The sequence below is a fragment of the Eurosta solidaginis genome, chromosome 4 (assembly GCF_040869045.1).
Source record: "Eurosta solidaginis isolate ZX-2024a chromosome 4, ASM4086904v1, whole genome shotgun sequence".
Classification (NCBI taxonomy): Eukaryota; Metazoa; Arthropoda; class Insecta; order Diptera; family Tephritidae; genus Eurosta; species Eurosta solidaginis.
In genome coordinates this window covers 56320755-56344853 of record NC_090322.1, presented here as the reverse complement: position 1 = coordinate 56344853, position 24099 = coordinate 56320755, and the positions used below count along the sequence as shown (strand labels likewise).

Genomic DNA, 24099 nt, shown 5'->3' with positions numbered 1-24099 from the left:
CAAAACTAGCTGTCAAAAAGCGCAGAGACGATTCAAAACGCTTATAATTCAAAATAAAACAACATCCGGCCGAACCGGATGTTACGGACAGACCGTTAACATTCAAAAAAAATTCAAATTCAAAAAAACTCAAAAAAAAATCTAACGCGAAAGGAGACAAAGCTAACCGAACCGGAAAAGACCGGTTACTAACTGATAAAATTTAAAATACAAAAACAAACGCTGAAAATAAAAATTAAAAAAAAGCTTAAAAGGAAAAAGGAAAGAAAAATAAACAAAAAGGGCCGAATATACATAGGGGCGCCGCGGGTGGTGTTGCGACGCCCGGTGCATTATCCCACCCTCAAAATCCATGGCCACCGTTGCACCTAAAATTCCGGTGGCCCCTTACCTGGATGCCTAAGTGCCTTCTAAAAGAATGTAGACGCCAGCATTCCCATTTTAATACAATTTTATTCAAAATTCATTATTAATATGTTGTTGTTAAACCTTTTCTCTGAAAAATCATTGGATTATCAGCTAAATTTCTAATATAAACTATATTCTCTAACGACAAAGGTATTCAAATTAATTTGCTTATATTTTGTTAACCAAAAATATATATAAAGTTCTGTTTTGGTTACTATCATAAGGGGTTGGTGGTTGTGTTGGGTGTTGGTGTTGTTGGTTGCGAGTGTATATAAGTTACATCCATACATACTTGTTCTATACACATACTATTTTAGTGTTATATAGTTTAGCCCCTTATTCATTTTGGCCTTAAAGTACATTGTTACATTAATAACCTATTATTTGCTTTTTTTTTCTCACTTACAAAAATTATTATGTTGTTATAGTAGAACTTATTTTTGCGTATAACAAAATATCAAATTGGTATAATGCTAATGCGCATAGTATAATGATAATAATATGTAATATGTACTGAGAAAATTTGTTACAAAAGCAATAAATATGACATTGCGATAGCAATAGGTATTACGTGCACGTATATTACTTTCGTCTTGTTGTTCGAAAGATATTGCCCGCAATAGGGATTCATATGTATATATATATATATATATATATATATATATATATATATATATATTGCATTTGTATGATATAAGAAAAAAATTAAATTGAAATCCTTTTGCAATTCGTGCATAATCGACGAATGGCTGCTGTCGCAAAAAAAAATTTTCTTTAAATTTATGGTTGAGCTCCAAAAATGGAACGCTAAAACTTTTCAAATGATACAGACCGCTTTTCTTATGACTAAAAACTTATCGAGCTAACTTCAATCATTTTGAAGCAAGAAAAAATATCATTAAAATGAAGAAAAGGAGATGTATGCTCCTTGTTGTATAGCCAACAATTTCTAGTATTCAATAATACAATTTGACAAAAAAAATCGACCCCTGTTAAATAGTTAAACCGGACTGTATATAACCCTCTAAGTACCACTTAGAAGTTTCTTTAACTACCCTGATGTTGTTGTTGCTGGTGAAGGTGTCGCTGTCGCCGGTTATGGCGCACGGTCTTGGACGCGCTGTGTTGGTACTGTTGGTGGTTGTTGCGCTCTGGTCCGAGGTAATCGAATGAACCTGGTGGCGATAAAGCTTCGTGCTGACCTTTACGATCTGGATGACTTGGTAATTTTGGCGTTAGTTGTATTACGCGGCATCGTACTGCTGGCTCTGGAGGCGGAATTGGTGTCGGACGCTTTTCCGAAAGTGGTACTGTACTTCGTAAACGTAGAGAAAGGAATTTATCTTCGGATACCAAGGGTTTCTCATCAACAATTAGTTTAGTGCCGCCCGAATCTGGATCGAAATCACTAGAACTTTCCTCACTAGGTGTGACCGTGAAACGCCGACCTACTTCAACTGGATATTCTATACGTTGAGCTTGTGTCAACACAACACACCCGTTGTAAAGTTTATTACCACCCAAAATAGACGAGTAGAAACTGTTTGTTCTTCTAGTAGTTGGGTTAAGGAATCGGCCTGCAATTCCTCGTTGCAGTCTTTTGGTTCTTCAACAATACTCGCTTGAATACGTGCACAGCCGGCGAGGGTGTTTTGCGATTAGTTGAATATAAGTGGGGATGTGCAGTTGATGTAGCAATAATGTTAATGAAGCAGTATAGGTGCTTGACGCCTTTGTTGTTGAAGTTGTGCCAACAGATGTTACTCGATCCTTTGTATAATCGCCGGGCCGCCAAAAATTAGGATCAAGCAAATCACAAATGCCGGAAACTCATGACAATTTTCGCTCGTTTTGGTTTCTCAAAATTTTTCAGACTTCTTCTTGCTTTGTCATGCCGGAAACTCATGGCAATTTTCGCTCGTTGTGGTTTCTCAATTTTTCAGACTTCTTCTTGCTTTGTCATGCCGGAAACTCATGGCAATTTTCGCTAGTGATCGCCGGTCTGCTTTTTCTTGTTTTCGATACTTTTGTATCGCAACTTTTCGCCCCATCGCCAGTCACTAGGTGTGTTCGCGCGAACACGCTCCCAAGTGGAACGTAACCGTAGACCATAACAGCAGACCGTAACAAATGGTCATCTGAGATAATAATAATATGCTTTAGCGCGATTTATGTGCATACATATCTATTGAGAATCAGTAAAACATGCAATTTTATTGAAAAATAGTGGATAATAACTCATATATTGCATTTATTGACTCATATCTTTATGGCAGCTTCACTCCTAGACAAAAAAAATACACGAAAAAACCTATTATCATGCCTGTACACTGGATATTTCTGAAGGCATGTTGAGAAAAACTGTACCTCCAAAGTCTGCAGTGAGTGGTAGGTGTTTAATATGTTACGTTTATGGGACGCCACATCCAAATCCATCAATGCTAAAAGGGTACAGAATGTGTATAGGCGGGGCTTGCCCCAAGGTGACCCCTGGTACAACGTGCAAAAGAACTCTCATAACTAGTGGTAACTTGCGGAGCTACAAGGGCATGTGGACTTGTAGCCAATTTAGCATCATTCAATTTCATAAAAATTGCGTTTAAGCATGCTTAACTCTTTAGGAATTGCGGTTTCTGTTTATAAGGACCTCCTTTGGGCAATCAATTGACAAACGTGTATGTTTTATCAACATGTTCTGATCAAACGTACGGACACTTAAAAAGGCTATATTCCCTTGCTTTGTATAATTCGATCAATTCTTCTTCCACCAAATCAATTTTCAGGAGCTCGACAAACTTATTAAAAACCTTCTTTTCTAGGCTGATATTCCGTATGAACATATTTTCAACGCTTGCGGCTCTTTCTTTCTCTTTTTTATTTAAAATATATGAAACTGATTTAGTCGTATCCGTTAATATGAAATCCATCAAAACGAAATTCACCAAAAAGATAATTTACTCATACATTGAACAAATAATATGGGCAAATCCCAAAAACTTTCACTTTTTTTGGATACTCGGGTTTTACACACGGGCAAAAAACTTAAGGCCAGAAAAAAGTACAAGGGCATTAAGTTTGACCTTTTGACTATCCGATTTGATGATTTTAAAAATCAAGAAAGTTGATAGTAAGTTTTTGCAGAACTTCGAAACGTAAAAAACGTCGATTTTTACACTTTTTCAAACGATACCCTTAATTTTTTTTTTTTTTTTGGAATTTTTTCGATAAAATTTTGAGGCATTGCTGAAACGCTATGGAATTTAAACTGAATGTTGTTTTTGAGACTCTAAAAGTATGAGCAAAATTAATGTGCCCCTCCAATACTCAAAACCAGGGATGCACCTTAACGTTAAGCTAATCGTTTATCAAAAAATGTCCACCGTTTCCGTTGAAACACTTCGAAATATTATCGATAAAGAAATTATCAAGATAAATTGTATCTCGTTTTTAACCGAAACGAAAAGCTTTCGTTAACGTTAAAAACGTTAACAAAAACGTGATACTTTATGTTTGAATTGTGCTGGCAATGCTATAGCCATTGTGAAGCCGTAAGGTGGTAACAGCGAGCGGACATATACACAAACTCCATGTAATTTGTTTGTGCAATTCGTTAGTGGTAATGTCAAAAATACTCTGAGAAATTTTCGTACTGTCAAAATTCATGAGAAAAGTTGCAATCAGCTTGGCTAATGCTTTCACCTTTAATGACTCCGCCATCAATCAGCTTTGCCAGCATAGTTTGAAATTAATAATCAACATAAACGATTTGATTTCGTTTTGATATGGCAGAAAACGAAACAAAATCATTGCGTTAATTTGACGTTCTTAACGTTAACAAACGAATCGAAATGACCTTGTTTCGTTTATTAACGTTAATTATCGTAACGAAATTATATCGGTTCGTTGGTTAAGCATGCCTGCTCAAAACTATCATCAATCAAAGTAGCGATACTTTTTTTTTTGTCACTTTCAATATTGACAGTTTTTTGCTTATAGCTTTTTGGGGCAACTGAGTATTGAAATTTGGATTATGCACGATAATAGCCGATCAGGGACTAAAAATACCTGGGGCTTCAAATTCGATGTGCCCCTCTCAATTTTGAAGGTAGAGGCAGAAAAGTGGAAGAACTTGGTTGCGTAAATTTTTTTCAGGAGCATGTTTTTTTGTGGGCACAGCTACAATTTTACTTTTATCAGTTTATACCCGTTTGTTAATTTTTTCTGTACACCACAATAGTATACCATCAATTGCCTCATCTTGGAATATTCACGCAAGGAAAGTTATAGATGTTTGTACATGGGGCAAATATACGAAATTTCCGACAAAAATTGACAATCGTCAAAAGGTGAAGGAAAAAATGTTTTTTTTATTTTTTTAAACCAGGTTTTATTTAAAAGTAAATGAAAACAAAACACAAAATTTGGTACAAAAATTAAAAAAAAATTTCTTTTTTTCTAGAGACAATGTGGATGGTCATGCAGCCATACTTAAGAATCTGGATTCGCCTTCGTCGGACTATTGCGCTCCGACTGTCTTTTTCGATATGAAGTACGAGGTTGTTATCCCGGACAGGGATTATTAGTTGAAAGAGCCGCCGGACCTGAGTGATAGGCGCCAGATATATACTGACGGCTCCAAACTAGACAATAAGTTGGGTAGCGGTGTCTTTGCACCTCAACGAGGGTGGAATCTATCCTTTAGCCTACCCGATCATTGCAGCGTCTTTCAGGCGGAGGTGGGTGCTATTAACGAGGCCGTTGAGCACCTGAAAAAGGCTGTTCACGGCTATAACCAAATTTGTATTTACTATGACAGCCAGGCTGCACTAAAAGTGCTTGGATCGGTCTCATGTAACGAGATCGCTGAGCAAACTTCCCTTAGTCTTACTAGCAAGCAACGAGCTAACAACAGGCATAAGTATCGCGCATAATTATTCATACATATTTTGATACCGATAAGCCGATAGCCATTACCGATGTTACTACGCCAAGTACCAAGCGGCATCTAACACAATTAACGACGACAGAGCGAATCATATGCGTGTGAATTGAGAGGGCACAATTGAAATATGAAATGAAAAGACCTGCTTTAGTTCGTCAATCAAATTTTAGCAAATGTGCTTCGGAAATCTATATAAATGAATGAAGCTTTCCTCCAATATCATTGTGGAGGGATCTTGTGAGTCCCGCAGTTGTAACTCTGAGATGATTTCTATATGGAAACGTATATATAATTTCGATTGTACATTTAAATAATAAATGCACTAACTTTTGATAACGCATAAAATATCACAAAAAATGTTATCTGTCGACTTGGGCAGTTTTGAATATATTGATATGTATCGAATATATTGATATGTAGTACGTTTTATGTATATATCATTAAGATGATACAATGGCAATCCTTTTTTGGGAATGTGGCATTACTTGAACCGGGGATGTTGAAATATTTGTCATTTTTATTTTGTATTTTTATATTAGCTGTGTTTTTTTTTCTCATCTATATACATTTACGATTAAACTTTATATGGACTGCCAAGCGACAAACTTTAAATACACCTCTGAAATTGCTACGCATAAAATTAGTACTACTAAATTTCAATACACATTATACTCAGATGTAACTGAAATATGTGTCTATGTTTCACCCTCTGCACTAATTCTATGTATTCTATGCGCGTCCACTATTTATCACAACTGATTCAGCTATATGTTATACACAGAAATACAACGGAGGGTTGTGTCTCCGCTTTTCGCTACACCCTGTTGCTGGAGCTAGTTGTTTAACCACAGCCGTTAGATGGATATCCTAAGCATTATCTAAGCGAAGATAGGCGTTTTTTTTTCACGCTCAAACGAAACGTATACGCGTGTAAAAAAAACACGGCTATCATTATCGTATTTTCTACCGTGGTGTGATGGTAGCGTGCTCCGCCTACCACACCGTATGCCCTGGGTTCGCACCCCGGGTAAAGCAACATCAAAATTTTAGAAATAAGGTTTTTAAATTAGAAGAAAATTTTTCTAAGCGGGGTCGCCCCTCGGCAGTGTTTGGCAAGCGCTCCGGGTGTATTTCTGCCATGAAAAGCTTTCAGTGAAAACTTATCTGCCTTGCAGATGCCATTCGGAGTCGGCATAAAACATGTAGGTCCCGTCCGGCCAATTTGTAGGGAAAATCAAGGGGAGCACGACGCAAATTGGAAGAGAAGCTCGGCCTTAGATCTCTTCGGAGGTTAGCGCGCCTTACATTTATTTTATTTGAATATTTTGATAACTAGTATCATTTAAATGTGCAAAAAACTGGTTATAGCGTCTAATAAACAATTTTTAGTGTTGATGTTTTCAAATATCTTTAGTAAGGAGCAACCATGTAGATGTTTGAGTGGGTTATGTGTTGATGCGATATTTGTATAGATTGATTGGTACTAAACGAGCGTATGCACACTCAGCAAAGGATGCATTAAATTGAATGCTTGTTCCGAGTTAAACATTTCTTGTGCTTCATTCATTAACTTCATTCTTTCCTTAGATGAGTTCAGGAGTGTAGTCTTTTCTCCCACTACTGAATGAATGGGTGAACTTTTAAGCCAACAAGGAATGAATGAATGAAGAAACGGCAATCTTCAATCAATGATTTAAACTTTCAAGTTTTACAGCTCTGGTTAGTATAAAAGCACTAATAATGCATTTATAAACCGGTTTTATTGGATATTTAAATATACAATAACATAATCATTCATAACATCAGCAGGCATGAAATATATGGACACTTATTATCTCCACAAATCTTGTCGATTGGGTACAATCCCACCTTCCTGACAAAACTCCTCACAGAAGCTCAACAACTACGAACCATCTCTCACCAATTAGTCATGTCTGATAACCGAATATTTTCATGAATGCATTTTATTTTATAAAAATTAATACATTTTTTAAGACGAAAAAAATAGAAGAGTTCTGAAATGTATACGTCAAGTAAAATTCAGAAATGTGTATTTTTAAAATATTGTAACGAATTTACTTGCAAATCCTCTTATTTGCCCTTCTGCTAAGTTCGAATCACTAAACTGTTGAATAAATAACTCCAATATGTAATAATGCAAAATGGCCTTTATTAAAGTACTTCACAATGACACTCAAACTGTGCAACGAATAGCTTGCTTAATAACCAAACTGATTGATAGCTCAAATGAAACTTTCTATTCAAAATAATACTGCTCTTGCTCGCTAGATAGCGTCTTAATCGAAATCTCAAATCAAAGTGAATTCCAGCGCCTCTACAATTGCCGCCTTTTATACTCTTTGATTTCAACCGTCGCATCTTCTAGGCGCTTCCAGAATCTACTAGTCCAGCAGCTCTCAAACTTCTCGTCTGTAACTACAATTGCACAATTTTATAGTTTTTCTCATTGCATACTTATAGCAGTATCTCAGATATATGCATGTGTTTGTGCATTGACTCTCCGCTGCTCGTATACGTACATGGTACATATGTGTATATGCAATTATTGTTTCGTTTATGTAGATACATAATGATTGATCTATGGATGTGAATTCACGTCACTGCTTGCATCGGCTTAGAGACGATAGCATCGCTCAGTGCTGCTAACATTCGTTACAATATATTCTTCATTGATACAACAAGCAAGCATGCTTAATACTTTTTTCACCTGAGTACTCATTGATTGTTCATATTGTTACGAATATTAGCAAAACTAAGGAGTGCTGCCGTCTCTAAGCCGATGCTAAGCAGTGACGTGAATGCACATCAATAATTCAATCATTATGTATCTACATAAAAGAAACAATAACTGCGTCTACATATATGTACCATGTACGTATACGAGCAGCGGAGAGTCAATGCACTAACACATGCATATATCTGAGATACTCCTAGAAGTATGCAATGAGAAAAACTATAAAATTGTGCAATTGTAGCTGCAGCTGAGAAGTTTGAGAGCTACTGGACTAGTAGATTCTGGAAGCGCCTAGAAGATGTATAAAATTGTGCAATTTTAGTTATAGCTGAGAAGTTTGAGAGCTCATGGACAATGCTAGTAGATTCTAGAAGATGCGAACGAGGAAACCAGAGGGTATAAAAAGCCGCAGATGTAGAGGCGCTGGAATTCAGTTTGATTTGAGTTGTCAAGCAGTTACGACTAAGACGATATCTAGCGAGCAATAGCAGTATTATTTTGAAAGTCAGTTTCATTTAAGCTATCAGTTTGGTTATTAAGCTATTCGTTGCACAGTTTGAGTGTTTTTGTGAAGTATTTTAATAAAGGCCATTTTTCCATTATTCAATATTGGAGTTATTTATTCAACAGTTTAGCGATACGAACCTAGCAAAAGGGCAAATAAGAGGATTTGCAGCAAATTCGTTACAATATTTTTTCATTCATACAGCACGCATACTTTATGGTTATCTTAACTTTTTAAATAAATGAATAAAATTGTTTGTTTAAATTTTTTAATTGAAAAATATATATTTTTAAACGGTTTTATTTAGCTTCACTTTGTGAAGCGGGCGGCCGGCCGTTGTTTACGATTTTTAAATTAAAATTTAAGTAACTTCCGGATAAGCTACAGGCTTGAAACTTGGAATATAGTTCAGGGGGTAAATTCACGTTCGATGAAGTGATGAAGTGAAAAAAAATTCATTCTCGCTGTGAAATTTATTTTTTCATTTTATCACATCACCTTTTCATATTAGGCGATTCGTGTTCTTTGCAATACTCGTTGTGAAAATGTAATATCGAGCACTGTGGTGAGTAAAACAAATGATATTTTCTGTCAAAAAAAAAAATAAAATTAATAAAAGTAGTAAATATTTTCAAATTTTCAATAACAAAATAAGAAAATGCCCAATATTTCTTTTAGTTCTTATCTAGAATATCAAAAGTTAGTGCATTTATTGCCATTTATTATTTAAATGTACAATCGAAATTATATATACGTTTCCATATATAAATCATCTCAGAGTTACTAAGCGTCAACTGCGGGACTCACAAGATCCCCCCACAATGATATCGGAGGAAAGCTTCATTCATTTACATATATTTGCAAAAATTTGATTGACGAACTAAAGCCATACTTGTAAACTACAAGGAGGCTGCACGCGATTCCCATTCATGTGAAAGTTTTATGTGCTTTGCGTTTTTTTAGCACTGGAAGTTTTCAGCGGGCAGTTGGTCAAGATGCACTGTCTGCTCTATCGCAATCTTCCGTTATACAGCCCATACACGACACAAAAGCCATGCGCAAATATAAAACGACGAAATTTGTGCAAAGGAGAATTTTGACATACACGGCTCAAAAACACTGCGCAATATTCATTTTTAAACTAGCGCAACAAACGAATCATGTGTTCTAATTGCATAAAGAAGGCAAGTGCGGCTTTACTTCTTTCGATTGCATTAAAAAGAAAGAAAAGAAAGCAAAAGGGTAAACGGATTTGGTCACAATTGTGGTATAAAAAACGAAATGTATTGGGACAGAAAAAATTACTTCGGGAACTTGAGTTTACGTCTCAACGTGACTTTAAAAATTATGTAAGAATGGATAAAGAAACATTTGAAGTACTTTTGTCTTAAGTAGCGCATCGAATTAATAAACGAGACACTGTGATGAGGAAAGCTATTCCTGCGCGTCATCGTTTAACTTTAACATTGCGTTTTTTGGCAAGCGGCAATAGTTTTGAGGACCTAAAATTCCTTACAGCAATTTCTCCACAAGCTCTCGGCAAGATTGTAAGCGAGACTTGTGATGCTATAATAGAAGAGCTAAAAGACTACATAAAGGTATTTGTTACATATTTTAAACAATTAGTACATCTTACAGTTGCCAACAAATGAAAACGAGTGGAAGATGGAAGCAAACGCCTTTAACCAGCGATGGAATTTTCCCCACTGCATCGGTGCGATTGACGGCAAGCACGTTAACATAAAAAAACCACCTGGGTCGGGTTCGTTTTACTATAATTATAAAAAGCATTTCTCTATTATTATGATGGCTGTAGTAAACGCAAATTATGAATTTTTGATGGTCAATGTTGGTGCAAATGGAAGAGCTTCAGATGCTGGTTTATTTAGTCAAACCAAGTTTTTCAAGCAGCTTAAAGAAAATAAATTACGACTACCAAAACCTGAATTGCTTCCAGGATATAATGAAAAAATGCCATTTGTGTTTGTTGCTGACGACGCATTTCCACTAATGGAAAATATAATGAAACCTTTCAGCCACAACTCCCTCGAAAAGAGTGATATAATATTTAATTATAGGCTATCGCGCGCACGTGGATTGGTCGAAAATATTTTCGGAATCTTGGTTTCGCGTTTTAGAATCCTTTTGAATACTTTAAATTTCTCGCCAGATAAATCCACAAAATTTGTTTTGGCGTGTTGTTATTTGCACAACTTCTTGCGTAAATCAAAATGTGAAACATATTTTACTGCTGAGCCCTGTTCAAATGTGGAAACCACAGAAGCTTTCGAAACACCTGGATCGCAAGAAAAGGGAGATGTCTTAGATTCTTTAAGTTCCACAGCAATTAGAAATGCATCCGCAAATGCAAAACATATGAGAAACAAATTTAGAATATATTTTAGTTCTGTTGGCACGGTTCCATGGCAAGATAAAGTGTATAATAAACTCGTAAACAAAAATGCCAATAGTAATAAGCAACTAATATAATATGTATTAACATTTGTATTTATGAGTCAAAATAAAAAAATGTATGAACCAACCAGTGGTTAATTATGAGTACCTCAAGTTCCCTTCCCTACCAGAAGTAGTTACCATAGCATCGTACGCCGGCGGGTGTACACAATGGTAACAGAAATAAAAAGGAAAAATAAAATTGCTTTAGCGCAGGCAGTCGAAGTTATCTGAGTTTTTTTTCTAATTGAAAACAGTTTAGATCCAGTACTCAGGGAACAGTACCCAAAACTTGTGGAAGAGGAACGCATACTCCCCAGGGAAACACGAGTCACTCTGGCTCAACTTCGTTCTGGATACTGTAACAGGTTAAACTCTTACATATCCAGAATCAACCCCGACATACAAAATGTATGCCCCGCTTGCAATGTGTCCCCACATGACACCAACCATCTCTTTAATTGTAATGTGGAACCAACGCCTCTAACACCCCTTTCACTATGGTCCACCCCTGTCGAAACAGCAAGTTTCCTTGGACTCCCGTTAGAGGATATTTATGACAATTTGTGATCGGTCGCAGCTATTAGGTGGGGCGAAACATTGCTACAACAACAAAAACTAGTTTACGGGGCAAATGTATACCACCCGATTGAATGGAAGAAAAAATTTTAGATGAACTTAAGAAACCCTTTCCAACAAGTAAAAAAAGATGTCCAAAGTTCAGTGAACGCAGTGATACAAACCCATCGGTATGATAATTATGATTAAATTTACAGTGTTACATTTTTATTTAAACCTATTAAATACAAACAATAGCTTTTCTAATGTTTGCTAAATGCTTACACATTTCCTATACGAAATACTTCCAGCAATTTCAAATGTTACCCCAAACACATCAACACCTTATAAATAGCTTATATGTACATGTCCTTTAAAACTTGTCTCAAACCACTTGCAGCTGCAGCGTACGCTCCTCCATTTGCTTTGGCCTTGCATTATCGTAACGTACAAATTTATTAACTTGGAATGCTTCATCTTCATGATAATCTGTATCTACAACAAATACATCAACCACTTTTTCTATAATATACTGTTCCTTTTGTAGTATATTTGTTAGTAGCAACGGACTAATTTTGATAAGTCCCAAACGCGCTGGACACACCGTAAGCGGAAATTCACGTTGTTCACCTGATGCTAATTTACCAATTGAAAACTCGGCAGCACCACTATAATCACAATTGAGTTCAAGTTGTGTTTCTAATTTGACGACTAAATCCATTGGACGTTCTGCAGTATTGGACAAACGACAAACAAACGTAAAAGCTTCACCTATTTTGACAATATTTTGTGCATCAATAACTTCGAGGCGTACATCTTTGTATTCAAAGGGCTGAAATATAAAACCAATGGTAAAATTAATATTGTTATTGAATCAACTATTTCAGTGTTCTTGATATGCACATACCAATCGTTGCAATTGACTCGTTTGCAAACGTCCTTTTTCGCCAAGATTCGAGCGCCATACAATATCTAATTTTCCAACAGTGTTCTCTAGTCGCAGGGTTTTAATGTATTAGATTGTAAATCGGCTTTAACAGTAACACCATCCACAGAATAGGTGGTGCAGTTATGCACACAAATGTAGCTAGCAAATGTTTCACCTGCAATAGAAAAAAGATCGCATTATCACCTACAAATGCTGCAGGACATCTGAAAATTTTACCTAAATATATGGAACCGAAAGATTGTGGCAATAAGATGAATTTTAGCTTTTTAGCGTTCTATTGCTGTAATCAGCACTCCTTATTTTCCACAGTGCTGGTAATTCACGATACAAGTCAAAAAACTGGCACCAGAAGCGTTTATTTTCCGTTTTATATATAATTACGCTTTTTCACTTTTATTGAATTCCTAGTACAAGCTAGATATGGTCTTTACGCCTTCGATAATAAAATTTTTAAGCGATGTTATGTTATCAGAAACCACAGGTAATACAACATTCACCACACACGAAGAAAAAAGCATGTGCAATTTTTGCAGCATGCGTAAATATCAAAATCGTTTTGATTTTAGCGCAGTTCTCTGCGCAAATAGCGCAAACACTGCACACACCGGGCAAATCCTTGTGCAAATTGGTAATTGGCACAAGGATACTTGTGCCGTGTAATTGGCGTATTAGTCGAGTCATAATGGAAGTAACTAAAGCAATTAATAGAGTTCAGAAAAGTCACATTAAATTTCCAAATAGTGGCGAATTTATGGCAACCAAAGCTGACCTCTATCAAATGAATGGTTTTCCTGGAGTAATAGGACTCATTGATGGGACGCATATAAAAATATACGCACCAAAATCTGATGTAGAACATTAGTATACTATTGCCGCAAAGGCGGTCACTCTAAAAACGTATTAAATGTATGCGATGGTAGCATGATTATATTATATGCAAGTGCAAGATTCGGGGAAACTGCCCATGATGCTTTTGTATGGCGGCGTTCAAATTTAAAGCAGCATTTAGAAAATGTATACAATAGCGGCGAAAGAAATTTTCGGATATTGGGAGATATTGGGCATCCTTTGCAGGTAAATAAACTTTTGAATATTTCTATCATATTGTGATTCTTCCTTATTTATTAGCCTTGGCTTGTGACCCCAATTACCAACCCTACATCAGAAGCAGAACAGCGTTAGAACTGCTCGCATAAAGCTACTCGGAGCTTGGTCGAAAGATGTATCGGTGTGTTTAAGAGCAGATTTCGATGCCTATCTAAAAAGAGAGTTTTGTTTTACAAGCCTTCAAGAGCAACGGAAATTATATACGCATGTGTGGTACTCCACAATATTCTGGTGCGGTTGGGGACAGATAAGAGGGAAAGTAGGGACAGACGAACTGTGTGGAAGGAGATGGCCAGTTTGTGGGAGAGGAGTGGAAAGGAAGGGAAAGGAGAAGAAAAGGAACAGGGGAAGGAAAAGGAGAGAGGGAGACGGGAAAGAGGCTGCAGTAGGTAGATAGATATGTTGTGAGGTTAAGCACTGCGACCTATTGGTCTATTGTGCCCTCATTCTCTTCACAACACCTAGTCCAAACCGAGTTCTCTGAGAAAATCCAGAATGGTTCTCGGCTTCAAAGAGTGTATGTGACTACTTTCTAATTTTGGTGATCCCAGGATCCGAAGTCTTCCTCTCTCGACTGCATCGCATTCCATCAGGATGTGTTCTGTAGTCTCATCTTCGAGATCACAGAATCGACAGAGGCTATTAGACGATATACCTAGTTAATGCATGTTGCTCTTTAGCCTGCAGCGACCTGTGAGTATGCATGTTAAAATTCTAAGGCTGCTTTCTGGGAGGTTAATCATAGCTTATATCGCTTTGAGTTGTACCCTTCTATTAGTACCTTTGCCTGCCGAAGTGTTGTTCTCTGAGATACGCTTCTTTTTGCCTGAAGTCTTGCCTTATTGCGTGTGGCCCTATCTGCTGTGGCTATATATGATTTGATCGGGTCCTATTGGCTTTTCGGCCGCCGTCAACCTGGCAAGATGGCCCGCTTGCTCGTTACCATCCACTCCTCTGTGTCCAGGTACACAGGCTAAACGGATGATGTTATTGGCCCCTATACTGTTTAACCTCTCTACGCACTCAAGGACTGTTGATGATTTAATCGCAACTGAAGATAGGGCCTTCAGCGCAGCCTGACTGTCGCTGAGTATAGCGATTCTCTCGTTTGTATATCCCCGCTGTAAATGTATCTCTTCACACCGGCTTATGGCAAAAACTTCGGCTTGGAAGATGCTCGAATATTTTCTAAGTGGTAGGGACATGTTGGTTGGTTGGCCGGAGATCCCCGCTCATATGCCCTCCGGTGTCTTCGAGCCATATGTGTACCATATTATAGTGTGTTCCTGGTGAAGCGCTTCAATTCTGTAGGTTTTCCACGTACACTTTTTCCCCAGCTCTATTTTGAAGAGCTTCTGAAACTTAATTAGCTTCCTCGTGTCATCACTGGGAAGTTGGATGAGTGGAATCTGCTCCTTCTTCTGCATGTTCCATGACTATATAACTTTGCCTCTTCCATATCCGTTTTTAGCTATGTTTACGAAAGTACTCGGGCTGCCTGCTCGATTATTATGTGTAAAAGCGATAACTTAAGCAGGACCTCTATTGCTGCAGTCGGGAATGTTCGCATGGCACCCATAATGCAGACACATGCCGAGCGTTGAAGCTTCGTGATTGACCTTTGTACGGTCACCATGGTTGTCCTTGATGCCCACGCAACTGCTCCATACACTATGATAGGTATAACTATAGTAGTGGACATCCATATTAGGATCCATTATTGACACCATTATTGCTCTTGTGACCTTTGATATGGTGTTGTCGACGTGCTTCCACCATAAGAGCTTAGAGTGGAACGTAGCTCCCAAGTATTTCACCTCGGTCGTGTGCTCCTACTGTACTCCATCCATTGCGATATGCCTCATCCCTTTCAGTTTTCTTCTCCTGGTGAAGGACACAATGGCTGTCTTGTTAAGGTTGATACTTAGCCCTACCTCAGTACACCATTCTTTCGTTAACCTTTATGCCCTTAGCATTATGTCGCATGGGGTGCTCTCAAATCTTCCTCTTACAATTATAACAATATCATCCGCATACCCCTGATATCGGATTCCGTTTTCTGAGAGCCTCTGTAGGAGTTAATCTAATACCAGGCTCCACAGCAGGGGTGCCAGGACGCCCCTTTGTCTTGATGTCTACTGTACGATCCCCACTCGAGGTTTCGGTAATCCTCGTACGCAGAAGGGCGTTTATCCACATATGGATTGGATGTTGTATCTCTCTTCTCTCGAGTGAGCGATTCACACTTTCGTGGGTCGTGTTGTCGAATACCCCCTCTATGTCCAAATATGAGCATAGCGCAACCTCCGCATTCGAACGCACTTTGAATTTCTGTGGACAGCTTATACAATGCAGTTCCCGTCGACCTGCCTGCTATATGCATGTTGATCTCGATGTAGTGGTATTCTATCGAGAGCCTTTGATCTAAGCTCGTGGTTTACAATCTTCTCCATTGCTTCCAGAGCAAAGTATGTCAGACGCTGCAGTGACCAGCCAAATTAAATTTGCGGCTTACATTTAGCTCTTGACAAAAGACCCCCACCAACCTTTCCGTCCATTTTCGACCAGCCCGTGAACAAGTAAACCGGTCCCCTTCCTATGATGATTCGCCTTCCCCATTCACCATGACTAGGGTGAAGGTTGCACGCAGTTATGGGCATACAATAGTCCGTCCTGTCAGGGATAAAGTTGAAGGCTAAAGTGTCTGAAGGCAGAAAGCCCATAGCCCATAATAGTGGATCTCCTAGTAAATAATAAACAACTTATTAAAGAATTTTGGCAATTAGTGCGTCTAATTCATTATTGGTTTCTTCTTGGGCATTTAGCATTTCTTTAGCTATATCAAGCCTTCGCCGTTTTATGTCTAATGTCTCTCTTTCCATTTCTAGGAACCGAACCCTATCGGGCGTTTTGCGTGCAGCGCGAACTCTCCTTCTCCGCTCCCTTTCTACTCGAGCAAGCTCCTCCGGAGCTTCGGGATCAGGACCATGCTTAACCGAGGTTTGGCCCATGTTAGTCAGGGTTGGAACAGAATTCGTGCTTGATGATGTCGTATTTATAGCTACGATTTCTTCGTTGATCTGAATCCCTTTCCCATTCTCCTTTTCCGTTCCGTTTTTCTTCTCCTTTTCCTTCCCCTTTTTATCCTTTCCCTTTTCGTTCTCCTTTCCTTCCCCTTCTACTTTACCTCTCCATCCCCCTCTCCTTCTCTTCCATATTTTTATCCCTATCCTTCTCATTATCCTTTCCCTCAGCCTCCCTTTCGTTCGCCCTCCCGATCTCTTACTCTTCTCTATTTCCTTTTCCCTTTACTTGTTAATTTTCGTTTCCATTCCCTTTTCCTTCTCCTATGCCTTCTTCCTCTCCCTATTCTTATGCTACCCTTATCTGCGTATTCTTGTATCTATTCTTATTCGTATTCCTACCTCTATACCAATTTCTAACCAAAACAAACATTCCTTTCATATATAATATATGTATAGTAGTGATAGAGTGATGCATACCACTACAGGTAAACCCACTTCTTGGGAATGGTCCCCATCCACGGCTGGCTGATGTACAATTTTTAGGATTCTCTCCTCCATATCGGACAAGGGTCTTTGTCGTGGGCCATTCATGCCATTGTGGCTCTCTGCTTCCTTAGTGGCCAAATACTTAGAGCGGGTATTTTGTCTAAATTGAAAGATCCGTTAACTATAATCAAATATGTTAATAATAGCATAAAATACTACCTTAGATCACACCCATATTTGCGCCACTTTGTGCCGTCTTTTTGACCACCACCTAAAGCGTTTAAATGGTTGGCCAGCGACTGACAAGATCTCTCCTTCTGATTGGCACCATCGGAGGCCAGAAATCTTAGTTTTGAAATAAAAATATTAATATGCAACTAATTCAACCTTTCAATGTAAAGGTCTACAAGTAGGATATGTAGCAGCACGCACATACACAGCCACGCTCACCTGATAAAATGCTTGTTCTTGTTCGTTTTTTTTTTTTGTGGAAGCTATTTGGCACTGATTACTTCTTAAGTCCAAGAAAAGTGTAGTAGCTGCTAACGAAAACTTAATTTAAATTTTTATTGTAAAATTACATTGAAATATCCTTATTTACTTTCAAACGAGCTCTTAATTACATCCCTCTTTAAAATCCATATGTTTTGGACAATTTAATTAATAAATTGTGATACTTTATTACCGGGGACGATTGCTAAAACACGACCAAAACCGTCGGGGGAGGTATTAATAGACGCATTTTTGCCTCGCTTCCAATAACTCCAATACTTTTTCGCCTTTGAACTATTGATAACAGGACAAAACCCGTCTTTTCATTTCTCTTTCCACATTTTTGGACGGGTTATTGCAGTCGACCTCGGTTTCAAACTGTTTTTCGCGGAGAACTTTTTAACGAGTAGAAAACCTTAGCACCCGTGTTTGTATTCTTAATACTGGAATAACTAACGCGTCCTCAGATACCCCAATTCAAGACTTTTGTATAATTTTCTGTAGGACCCATATAGGCGCTCTACATTTTCATACTAAATTCGTTCAAAAAAAATTACCATCACAGCAACCCATATCTGATATTCCGCTCCTTTTCTTGTTTCCTTGCGTTCCTTTCCACGACAGCAACCCCGGTAATTTTGACACTTCGTTTAGTGTCAAACGCATGTTCCACCGACTTCCACAATAGTTTGACACTGACCGAAGTGTCAAACGGCAGTGTGTTAGAAAGAGAAAGGAATTGTTTCCTTCTCATACATATCATACTTGTAAACCTGTACTATGATACCTTTCATTGGCAAAATCTGCATTTGCATTTCGCATTCCGATGCCTTAGCGCAACGATTTTTTTTTTCTATTTTAAAATTTTTTTGTTTTAATTTAAATTTTTCACGCGCAAATTCAACGGTAAAAAAATACTCGTTAAATGAAAAAAGTTTGACAATAAATATCACTTTTTTTTCAAACTGAATCGCATATCAGATGAAGTGGTAAAAAATGCTTTCACTTCACCACTTCATAGAACATGAATTGGCCCCCAGAAGCCGAGGACAATGCAATAATAAGAAAAAACTCCGATAGGTGGCGCAAGGATGGAGATATTTAAAAAATTCGTATTTGTGCTCCGATTAGACTCATATTTGGAACACATATTACATACATGAATAGAAAGCGACGTATGAAAAAAATCGCCGCCAGGTGGCGCAAGGATGGAGATATTAAAAAAATATTATTTGTGGTCCGATTAGGCTCATATTTGGAACACATATTACATACATGAATAGAAAGCGGCCTGTAAAAAAATCGCCGCTAGGTGGCGCAAGGATCGATATATTTAAAAAATTCGAATTTGTGCTACGACTTGGCTCATATTTGGAACACATATTACATACGGAAATAGAAATCGCTTTATGAAAAAAAGTCCCGCTAGGTGCGGCAAGGATCGAGATATTAAAAATACTCGTATTTGCGGTCCGATTTGGACCAAACATTATATACAGTCTAGTAGATGTGACATCAAAATACTTCGGAGTTCGAAGAGGGACAAGCATAAGTGGCGCTGAGTCTAGTAAAGTCTTTGAAAGGATTATGTATTGAGGACTTAAATTGTAACAAATTGTCAGGAAAGATTACTTGTAATAATGAGTCACTAAATGAATTAAAGAGAATGAGAAATAATAGGGAATTAAATACAGATTAAACTCTTGAAAATAAAATAATTTAAAAAAATGTTTAAGTTAAACGGTTTTATTGAAAACAATACTTACATTAAGTAATAATAATACTAAAAGATAATTAGGTAGGTGCTAGGTACTAGTCATCGCACTCCTCATCAATTTAGGGCGTTGGTCAGACAATTAAATAAAAGCGTTGGGCGCGTCGAATTTCTATTGATAGTCATAAGGAGACCTGTTAAATATTGATTACTAATGGTAATGATGGCGGCCACCGTGGTGTGATGGTAGCGTGCTCCGCCTATCACACCGTATGCCCTGGGTTCAACTCCCGGACAAAGCAACATCAAAATTGTAGAAATAAGGTTTTTCAATTAGAAGAAAATTTTTCTAAGCGGGGTCGCCCCTCGGCAGTGTCTGGCAAGCGCTCCCGAGTGTACTTCTGCCATGAAAAGCTCTCAGCGAAAACTCATCTGCCTTGCAGATGCCGTTCGGAGTCGGCATAAAACATGTAGGTCCCGTCCGGCCAATTTGTAGGAAAAAATCAAGAGGAGCACGACGCAAATTGGAAGAGAAGCTCGGCCTTAGATCTCTTCGGAGGTTATCGCGCCTTACATTTTTTTTTTTTTTAATGGTAATGATTAGCCGTTCCATTGATTATTTTCTTGAAATGCCATTTAATGATTACTTGCCATTATTTTATATTTTTAATGATTAATTTTCAATTGATTAAAAAAATAATAAAAAAAAAAAGCAAAAACAATCAGAAATAATAAAAAAAAAATAAAAAATCAGAAAAAAGTCAAAAATAATGATTATTTTTGATTTTTTTAATTTTTTTTGATTATTTTTCCGCTTTGTTGAAAGAAAAATTTTCGTTTGTTACATGCATACAAGTACATTTTAGGATGCAATAGTAAATCGTAAGCGCTTACCGAGGCGAACATATAAATGCAACATATAGGGCGAATAGTATATGAGCGTTGATTCAAACATATTCTCAGGTAAGTATATACACATGCGCATTATTGCATTCATTATTAAAGTAACAATGGTTTCATCCTTAAGTCAAGCCAATTTTGTTTTGTATCTAAAATTAATATATCCGCTATTTTGGATTAAGTTATGGCTATGCACTGATTGTTTTGTAATCAAAGTTTATCATATTGTTCGCTTTATTTTAGTAATATTGGTTTCATATCATCGCCAATATGTGAGTGTTCTTCGTCCCATTTAGAGAGCTTTATCATATATGTATAAGCATTTTTCTTCGTTAATATATTTTGGACGACTCAAAATTTTTGTTTTCCGCCTTCGGAATATTAATACTGGGGTCAATCTAAGTATTTTAGGGCACGTATTAGCAGCCGACCGCTGTTATAGACTTTTAAAATGTACATATAGGTATATAGATTCTTGGAAAATATCCAACCATGTCAAAAAAAATAATGTATGATAGGCAAACAAATGTGTTTGGAATTTCCATTGTTAGTAATAACAACTAAAGGTGTCTAAGTTCGGATGTCACCGAACATTATATACTCAGCGTGAGCTTCAATTGTATATTTCTTTTCAGATAAATTACTTTTCTACATAACATGTGGCACCGCCCGTTTCAAAGAAGAATGTCTCCCCATTTCCTCTTACAATAAAACTTGATAAGTGAAATATCATTGATTCAAAACTATTTTTTGCTAAGTTATAGCTTATTATTCTAGTCTACGACCCTTTTAAACTTGTTTTATATCTAAGTTGCCATGGTCTTTAACCGATCCCGTCCATTTTTACTAGAAAAAATTTTCTGCTATAAGGAAAATATGTGTACACAATTTCATTATGATATGTTAATTTTTATTCGAGTTATGACTCCCGAAACATAGATAATAGCTTAGTCATAAAAGGGGCGGTGCCGCACCCATTCTCTAAAATTTTAGTGTTTTCCAATTTAATGTTATAACTCAATTTAGAAAGTAAAATTCTATTGATACAAAGCTCTTTTTCGCTAAGATATAGCTTATTATTTTCGTCTACGGCCCTTTTAAAAATCTTTTATATAAAAGTGGGCGTGGTCTTTAACCGATCTCGTCCATTTTTTCTAGAAATATTTCCTGCTATAGGGAAAATTTGTGTACCAAATTTTATTACGATCCGTTCATTTTTCTTCGAGTTATGGCTCCCGAAACAGAAAATTGCTTAGTCATATAAGGGGCGGTGCCACGCCCATTTTTTTAAATTTAAAGTTTTTCCTATTTACTATTATAAATCCACTTGGGAAACGAAATACCATTGATGTAAAGCTCTTTTTTTCAAAGATATAGCTTTTTTTATTCGTCCACGACCCTTTTAAAAATCTTGTATATAAAAGTGGGCGAGGTCCTTAACCGATTTCGTTAATTTTTCTTCAAAGCATTCCTTATAGTAAAGGCAACTTCTCTGCCGAATTTTGTTACGATAGGTTTAATAATTTTTGATTTATGATTAATAATATTTGTAAAATTGATTTAATCACAAGTGGGCGGTGCCACGCCCATTTTAAAAAAGTTTTCCAAATTATTATCAAGAGTCTCAGTATCAGTCCGCGCGTCAAATTTCAACATTCTAGGTGTATTATTTACTAAATAATCAGGTGTTTTGTGTGTTCCAAAATGTTATATATATAAAAAGTGGGCGTGGTTATAATCAGATTTCGCTCATTTTCAATACCAATCTATTCTGGGTCCAAATAAGCTCGTGTACCAAATTTGGTGAAGATATCTTTATATTTACTCAAGTTATCGTGTTAACGGACAGACGGACGGACATGGCTCAATCAATCAATATTTTTTTTTTCGATTCCTTTATACCTGTACAATCAACCGTTATCCAATCAAAGTTAATATACTCTGTGTGCAAAGCACTCTGAGTATAAAAATATGACTCACTATGCAAAACTTAAAATTTTATAGGAAATATCCTAGACGTAATCATAAAAAAATAAAAAGAAGTTTCAATCTAATGTACATGGACATATGTTAATAAATTTATTTGGTATATAACAACCTTTGGTTAGACAACTGATCATGATGATGAATGACAACTTAGAGGATCGCTCCAGTTGGAAGTGAAGCTATCAACCTAAGTAGTATTAAGGGCCCATTACTGATACTTAGCATAGACTTGACTTGGCTTGAGAACTGTCACTTACAGTTCTATTAAATGAACATTGCATGTTACTGATTACTCAAAACTTAGCAACACTTAACTTCACTAACTTTACTTTTCTAAGTGACGTTTACATTTTGAGATGCCATTTGTTTGTTTCCATTTCATTTTGACTTTTGTCATACAAATTGACATTTATTTAAAAATAAATTTCAACGCTGATTATGATGCCAGATTGTATGCGCCAAGTGGAGTATAATCGTGGCTAAGTTGCCAAGTTTACGCCAAGTCAAGTCAAGTCTATGCTAAGTATCAGTAATGGGGGCTTTACTCATACATATTGTTTGAGCATATTGTTTTGTCGTAAAACATATGCCTAGATAAGCGCTCACGATATACCGTTACATCCAGCAATGTACTTGTATGTACAAAATAATCAGTGCATAGCCATAACGTTATCCAAAATAGTGGATATATTTATTTTGGATATAACAAAATTGGCTAGACTTAAGGATGAAACCATAAAGAATCGTTGCTAAATGAAAGCTTTTAGATGCCAACCTAAGAATCCAACATTTTTTTACATATTGTCTGGGCAATTAGAAAAACCGCCGTTTTCGATTGTTAGTATTTTATATTAATTTATTTAATAAAATACGTTTTATTAAATTTGAGCAGAATTGTTCTTTAATTCAATATTTGTCTTTTCGTTCTTACAACTTTCCTCGTATACCACATTCAACGGAATAATAATTCAAACAACACGAAGTGCAATAGACATCGTATAAGAGAACACTACAGACAGTTTTAAAAAGAAAATAATTCATATAGTTGTATCTTTCTAGTCATTGTATTTTTGCTTTAGTTCGCAAACCCCACAGGGTTGCTTATTTATATCTTTAGTCAACATGAAAGAATGGAAATTCAACACACTTTCTCAAAAATACATTGATTATTACAATAGAAACAAAAATAATTAATGACAAATTTATTCCATCTGGCTTCTCAAATCAAGAAAACGTGCTGCAGCTAATGATTTTGTTAATATATCGGCAAGCTGCTTATCTCTGGGGATATACTCAATTTTTATTGTTTTATTTTCTATCTGTTCCCTTGAAAAATGATATTTAATATCAATATGTTTGGATCTTTTGTGGCATGAGGGATTATTTGCTATATTTATACAACCTTGATTGTCTTCGAAAATCTTAAATGGTTCGTTAAATTTGATTTTCATACTTTTCAGTAAAGATCTTAAGCATAAAGCCTCTCTAACTGCTTCAAAACAGTCATTGTCGAGACATCACACTGATCGGTCGACACCTACCACCGTGTTAATCGCGATAACCTTCCAAGAAGTAAAAGTGATTATCTCTTGTTCTACTCGTGAACCACACACACTCTTGTTGTAAACGGTTGTTAATAAAAGCAAATAAAATTAAAGAAAAAAAAACGTTTTTAAAAATAAGCTTTTATTATTTTGGTTAATAAAATTAACTAAAAAGTAAACAATAAATTGGCTCTAAAGAAATATAACACTTTATAAGTTTATTGTAAGCTTAACCGATAATTAGGCTTTTTCCTCTGCGACAAAAAAATTCTA

At 36.6% G+C, this 24099-nt stretch overlaps 2 protein-coding genes across 2 annotated transcripts; one reads left to right on the top strand and one right to left on the bottom strand.

Moving 5' to 3' along the window:
* Window positions 1–9582: 9582 nt before the first annotated feature.
* LOC137247914 (uncharacterized) lies at window positions 9583–11515 on the top strand. The gene is made up of 2 exons (XM_067778841.1): window positions 9583–10208; window positions 10249–11515. Exons 1-2 carry the CDS (start codon window positions 10035–10037, stop codon window positions 11098–11100), a joined length of 1026 nt encoding a protein of 341 aa, XP_067634942.1. The 5' UTR covers window positions 9583–10034; the 3' UTR covers window positions 11101–11515.
* Window positions 11516–11959: 444 nt separating this feature from the next.
* Window positions 11960–12929, bottom strand: LOC137247913 (probable trafficking protein particle complex subunit 13 homolog). The gene is made up of 3 exons (XM_067778840.1): window positions 12788–12929; window positions 12530–12725; window positions 11960–12454 (listed from the first exon to the last, which is right to left on the bottom strand). The coding sequence occupies exon 3, from the start codon at window positions 12341–12343 to the stop codon at window positions 12008–12010; it is 336 nt and encodes a 111-aa protein (XP_067634941.1). The 5' UTR covers window positions 12344–12454; window positions 12530–12725; window positions 12788–12929; the 3' UTR covers window positions 11960–12007.
* Between the last annotated feature and the right edge of the window lie 11170 nt (window positions 12930–24099).

Bases quoted from the DNA above. Each gene is read 5' to 3' on its own strand.
- LOC137247914 (XM_067778841.1), top strand. From the start codon at position 10,035: ATGAGGAAAGCTATTCCTGCGCGTCATCGTTTAACTTTAACATTGCGT. The intron at 10,209-10,248 runs GTATTTGTTACA...TACATCTTACAG, and splicing joins AGCTAAAAGACTACATAAAG to TTGCCAACAAATGAAAACGA.
- LOC137247913 (XM_067778840.1), bottom strand. From the start codon at position 12,343: ATGGATTTAGTCGTCAAATTAGAAACACAACTTGAACTCAATTGTGAT.